Genomic DNA, 6,000 nt, shown 5'->3' with positions numbered 1-6,000 from the left:
AGTGGTTAAGAGCGTGGGTTACTAACCCCAAGATTCCGAGTTCGATTCCAGGTAGTGACCTGAAAAAATAATAATAATAATAATAATAATAATAATAACAACAACAACATCGGAAAATACCTTTGGAATGAGAACCCAGGTTCGAAATTTCCTCAAGACACCTGATGAAGGCTGGAGGATATATCAGCCGAAACATTGTTTTAACAACAAACAAGATGAGGACAAATATCTGTCAAATGTAAATAATGTAAATAATGTACATAATTCTTCGTCTCTTAAATACAGAATAGAATTTTACAGAATTTGATATTTGATTGAATCTTGGAGAAACAGCTTAAAAGACGTAATGCCAAGGGAGACAAATGATATTTTGATAGTTGTCTCCCTTGTTTAGTGCTAATTGTCGCGTTAATTATAATTTTATTTTAAGAAACGCATTTAACGTATTTGTGACTTCGTATCCTCTTTAAAAAGCAGGATCAATTAGTCATGAATATCAGAAATACTTAAAACAAACAAACAAACTGATGTACAATCTGAAGTGTTTCACGACAGTCAGAAAACCTTCGTCCTTTCGCATGCGGTTCTCGTGTTTGTTTTGCAGATTTAATTACCATGTCGATGATGAACCTTATTAAACTATCGCGGCTGTTCAACCAGACAAGACATTTTGTGAATATTACACCTCTTAGCTGTAATATCTTGTCTTTTCTTCGGATATCCCGACTCCAGTCAACGTATAAAACTTTTCCGTTTGCAAATTATAATCGTTTATTTAGTCGAAGTCATGTCAAGGTTTCTCCTTTCCTCTTTTGTGAATCCTTTATTCCGATTCCTCAAAGGACTTTATTAAATCGATGTCAAAGCTGTTACTATTCTTCGTCTTCTTCTTCGACAAATGACGGTTCTGATGATTACAACGATTCCTTTAAGGAATTCGACGATGATCCAGAAATACAATCGCTTTTGCAAAACATCAAAGGCGATTTCAAAGTTTTCACCAACGAAGAATTAGACGAGAATAATGTTAGAGTTTCAGAAAATGTCAGTTCCGAGGCCAAAAGACTTTCTGATTCCAATGTGATCAGATTTGAATCGGAATCAGATTCGGAGAGTTCGGAAGAATCCGAAGATTCCGACATTGAAGATTTTCTGGATTCTGGATTTATGGCTGATGATACAGAAATCGAAGAATTCGAAATCCCGCAATATGTGCCACCGATTGAATTGAAAAGTAATGTTTTGCTTTCTTTAATTACTCTTTAATTAAAGTTTCAGCTTCTTAATTAATTATTAGCCATAATTCTACATTTCATCTTGTTTAAACCATCTTTTGTTTGAAGATAGTTCTTCTCTTTCTTAGACTCAATGATAAATGTTGCGTAAATTGTAAGAAACCCTTCCCTCCCAAAACAAAAATAAAACACGAAACAAACAAAAACATCGAAAGCGTTCCTGACATGAACATCCCGTATTATGAGATACTAAAATTGTATCTTTCCGTTTTTACGTTATTCAAAGGACGTTTTGCTTCTGTTTCTAATATCTTTTATCTTTTACTTATTTCAGTCATCGGGCTGTGGCCATGCTGCAGCAACACTGTCTTGAAGGGTTTTAATTGAACAAAGCAACCCCAGTACTTATCTTTTAAGTCTAATACCTATTCTCTCACTCAAATTGTTTTTTTTAATTAACCATTCATTATTTCACAGCTTTGAGATTTCAATGATGTGATTGCTTATTTTTAGAATGACATGGTAGGGTATGTGTGAGAGGCTGGATCTAGCCGGTTGAACATAAAACAGATAAAATAGTTGGGCCTGATTACAGTATCATGGTATCAACCTGGCTGTCAGATGTTGTTATACATCACTGGTCACAATGTGCTTTGAATTGTTTTAGCTTTTGGATGACAACACTGCTTCAAGTACTGCTTGAAGAATTGAATGTTACTGAAGACTTCAAGAACCTAGGTGGTTGGGTGAGCAGTTTGGAAGCAGACATCAAGACCAGGAAAGCTTCAGCATGGACAGCCTATCATCATCATCATTATCGTTTAACATCCGCTTTCCATGCTAGCATGGGTAGGACGATTTGACTGAGGACTGGTGAAACAGATGGCTGCGCCAGGCTCCAATCTGATCTGGCAGAGTTTCTACAGCTGGATGCCCTTCTTAACGCCAACCACTCCAAGAGTGTAGTGGGTGCTTTTAAAGTGCCACTGGCATGCAGGCCAGTTTGGTGATACTGGCAACGCCCACGCTCGAAAATGGTGCTCTTTACGTGCCAGACAGCTGCTCTGGCAGTGATCCTGCTTGGATGGAGCTGTTAGCACTCCAGTGGCATGGGTGCCAGTCATCGAATTTGTTCAATTTCAGTTTCACTTGCCCCAACAGGTCTTCGCAAGCAGAGTTTAGTGTTCAGTGAAGGGAGGTTGGCATGGGTGCCAGTCACCGAATTTGGTTCAATTTCGATTTTACCTGCCTCAACAGGTCTTCGCAAGCAGAGTTTTCACAAACTAAAAAAGGTCTGAAACTCCAAACTGCCCAATCAGGATCAAGCTCTTCATTGCAACTGTAGAATCAGTGCTTTGGTTGGCAGCGAAACATGGACACCAACAAAGAAATGGTCAAACAGGCTAAATGGATGCTACACCAGGATGTTATGAATGGCTGTAACATACAACAACTGAATTGCCTTTATGGAGACCTGCTGAGATTTAGCCAGAAGGTCAAGCAAAGACGGCTGCAACTGTCTGGTCACTGCCTGTGCCACCCTGAACTGGAAGTATCCAAATTAGTCTTGATGGCAGACATTGGCCTGGAATGTATCCTGGACCTTGAAGCATTGAGGATTGACCAAGAAGTGTTGTGGGTGGAATTTGTTGCAGCAGCCTGGGTTGGAACCTGACCATAATAATAATAGCGGGAGTGGATACTTTGAGAGCATAGCTACTAGAATAAGAATAGCCTGGATAAAGTTCAGAGAGCTCCTACCTCTGCTGCCTCTCACTCAGGGTGAAAGGTAGACTGTATGACGCATGTGTGCAAACAGCCATGCTACACGGCAGTGAAACATAGGCTGTGATTGTTGAGGACATGCGTAAGCTTGCAAGAAATGAAGCCAGTATGCTCTGTTGGATGTGCCAGTGGCATGTAAAAAGCACCATTCGAGCATGGTCAGTGCCAGTACCACCTGACTGGCCCTCGTGCCAATGGCATGTAAAAAAGCACCCACTACACTCTTGGAGTGGTTGGCATTAGGAAGGGCATCCAGCTGTAGAAACTCTGCCACATCAGATTGGAGCCTGGTGCAGCCTTCCAACATGCCAGTCCTCATCAAACCGTCCAACCCATGCCAGCATGGAAAGCAGACATTATACGATGATGATACATATATATATATATGTATATACCAGTAACTGGTTCTACATACAAAGCGCCCATGCTGGTGCCATGTAAAAAACACTCAGTACACTTTGTGGAGTGGTTGGCATTAGGAGGAGCATCTAACAATAGAAACCATGCCCAAACAGACAAATGGAACCTGAGAGCCTGTTGTAGCTGTCTGGGTTGCCACCTTCTCTCAGACTGCCCAACCCATGCCAGCATCAGAAATAGACAGAATAATACAAATGAAAATTGCATTTCTCTCTGACTCACCATCCCATCTCTTTCCTCTTCATCTCATCATCATCATCGTTTAATATCCTTTATAATATGAATATTATAATATATCTGTATTCTTTATTTTTTTACTCTTTTACTTCTTTCAGTCATGTGACTGTAGCCATGCTGGGGCACTGCCTTGAAGGGTTTTAGTCAAGCAAATCGACCCCAGAACTTATTTCTTAAGCCACGTACTTATTCTATTAGTCTTTTTTGCTGAACTGTTATATTACAGGGATGTAAACACACCAACACCAGTTGTCAAGTGGTGGTAGGGAACAAAGACGGCCACAAAGACACACAAACATAGATATATATGCAGTCAGTTTAAACCACTGGGTCTCAACTAGGGTCCATATGACTTCTAGGGGTCCATATGACTTCTAGGGGTCCATATGACTTCTAGGGGTCCATATGACTTCTAGGGGTCCATGTCAGATTTCGTTGTGAAATTCATGTGCAACAAATTGGTTATATTTGTAGAATACACAAAGTATTTTAACAATTATATTTATAAAATTGCGGGGCTGGTGCCACGTAAAAAGCACCCTTGCCAATGCCACGTAAGAGCTGTAGTGCCGATGCCCTGTATAAAGCACCCAGCACACTCTGTGAAGTGGTTGGTGTTAGGAGGGGCATCAAGCCATAGAAACCATGCCGAAATAGACGGGGAGCCTAGCCAGCTCTTGTCAAACCGTCCAACCCATGCCAGAAGGGAAAACGGGCGTTAAATGATGATGATCGAATGTCTGCGGGGTCGATCTGTATAAAATAGAAATCAAAGGCGTCTACAAGTAAAAAAAAAATGGTTGAGAACCACCGATCTGAATAAAAGATTGCCGAGACACTTTGCCTCGTTTGTTCAATGGGAAGCGATTTAAGAAGCTACGTAGTCGTAACGGAATTGTCTCCCTTGTATCATATGTCATTGCTATTAAAAAAAACCCATCATCCCAGTATTTCTTTCGATCAGGCAAAAATGAACGGCCAGTGTAATTAATCTTAGCAGTATTTGAACCCGGAATGTAGAAGGACAGAGTAAATACTGTGAAGTATTTTAGTCATACATTCTGTCGCTTCTGCTAGCTTTTTGATGGAGTCTCTACGGCGTTTTCCTGACTTGCAAGATAGAGGAGCTAAATCTCCCTCAAATTCTGCACTATCATCTAAATAAAGATAATGTGATCCTAGATAGTGTCTGTCTGAATGAAAGGTGAAACGGTTATACATTGATGGGACGTCTATGAACGCCTGTCCTTCTCGCTATCACTGTTTATCTGGAGTTAAACAACTCACAAATCGTGGATGAAATGTTTATGAGAAGTGTGCAGCAAAGTTGCGTCCCCTCAATATATATATATATATCATCATCATCATCATCGTTTAACGTCCGCTTTCCATGCTAGCATGGATTGGACGGTTCAACTGGGGTCTGGCAAGCCCGAAGGCTGCACCAGGCCAGTCAGATCTGGCAGTGTTTCTACAGCTGGATGCCCTTCCTAACGCCAACCACTCCGAGAGTGTAGTGGGTGATTTTATGTGCCACCAACACAGGTGCCAGACGAGGCTGGCAGACGGCCATGCTCGGATGGTGTTTTTTATGTGCCACCGACACAGGTGCCAGACGAGGCTGGCAGACGGCCTCGCTCGGATGGTGTTTTCTTATGTGCCACCGACACAGGTGCCAGACGAGGCTGGCGAACGGCCACGCTCGGATGGTGTTTGTTACGTGCCCTCAGCACGGAGGCCAGTCGATGCGGTACTGGCTACGGTCACGTTCGGATGGTTTTCTTATGTGCCACCGACACTGGTACCACAAGGATACAAATTCCATTGATGTTCATCTATTTTGATTTGGTTTGATTTGATTTGATTTGATTTGATTTTCACTTGCCTCAACAGGTCTTGTGTGTATTTTATATTTAACTATATGTAAATATGTCCTTTTGAGCAGGGGTCGGTACTGCTTAAATACAGAGGTCCCTTAACGGTACTACTTAAATACAAAGGTCCCTACGCATCTACGTAACCCGAACCCTAAAAACTTGCACGACAACTTTGTCAGTCAGTAGGATCTGACTGAAGTGGATCTGCTCTATCCTTTCTGGTCTCTTAATTCCACTGGTTGTAATCCCATGTGTTCCCATGTGGTGGGCATGGCTGAGAAAGGCATCAACTGCTCTACCTGTCATACCAAAGCCAAGCTGGTGGCCAAGATCAAGTATGTGTTCCAAGATCTTCCCAGGGACACATGGACAAATATATTTGCCAGGTTCCAGAGCCATCTTGAGTCCATGGCAGAAGCTGACCATGGCTACTTGGAGTAAACTGC

The 6,000-nt window shown here is 41.8% G+C and overlaps 1 protein-coding gene across 5 annotated transcripts in view; it reads left to right on the top strand.

Annotated features, from left to right (window-relative positions):
• Window positions 1-400: 400 nt before the first annotated feature.
• The window catches only part of LOC115215017, a 32,166-nt gene continuing 26,566 nt past the window's right edge, over window positions 401-6,000 (top strand). For 2 of the 5 annotated variants that reach the window (XM_036505479.1, XM_036505480.1), the window contains exon 1: window positions 401-1,234. In XM_036505479.1, coding sequence (XP_036361372.1) covers window positions 616-1,234 — 619 coding nt within the window. In that variant the 5' untranslated portion in view covers window positions 401-615. The remainder of the gene's footprint in view (window positions 1,235-6,000) is intronic. The other 3 variants (XM_036505477.1, XM_029784138.2, XM_036505478.1) reach the window with 2 other exon arrangements.

The sequence above is a fragment of the Octopus sinensis genome, linkage group LG8 (assembly GCF_006345805.1).
Source record: "Octopus sinensis linkage group LG8, ASM634580v1, whole genome shotgun sequence".
NCBI lineage: Eukaryota > Metazoa > Mollusca > Cephalopoda > Octopoda > Octopodidae > Octopus > Octopus sinensis.
The sequence above is the reverse complement of the archived record's forward strand: the minus strand, read 5'-3'. Positions and strand labels throughout refer to the sequence as shown.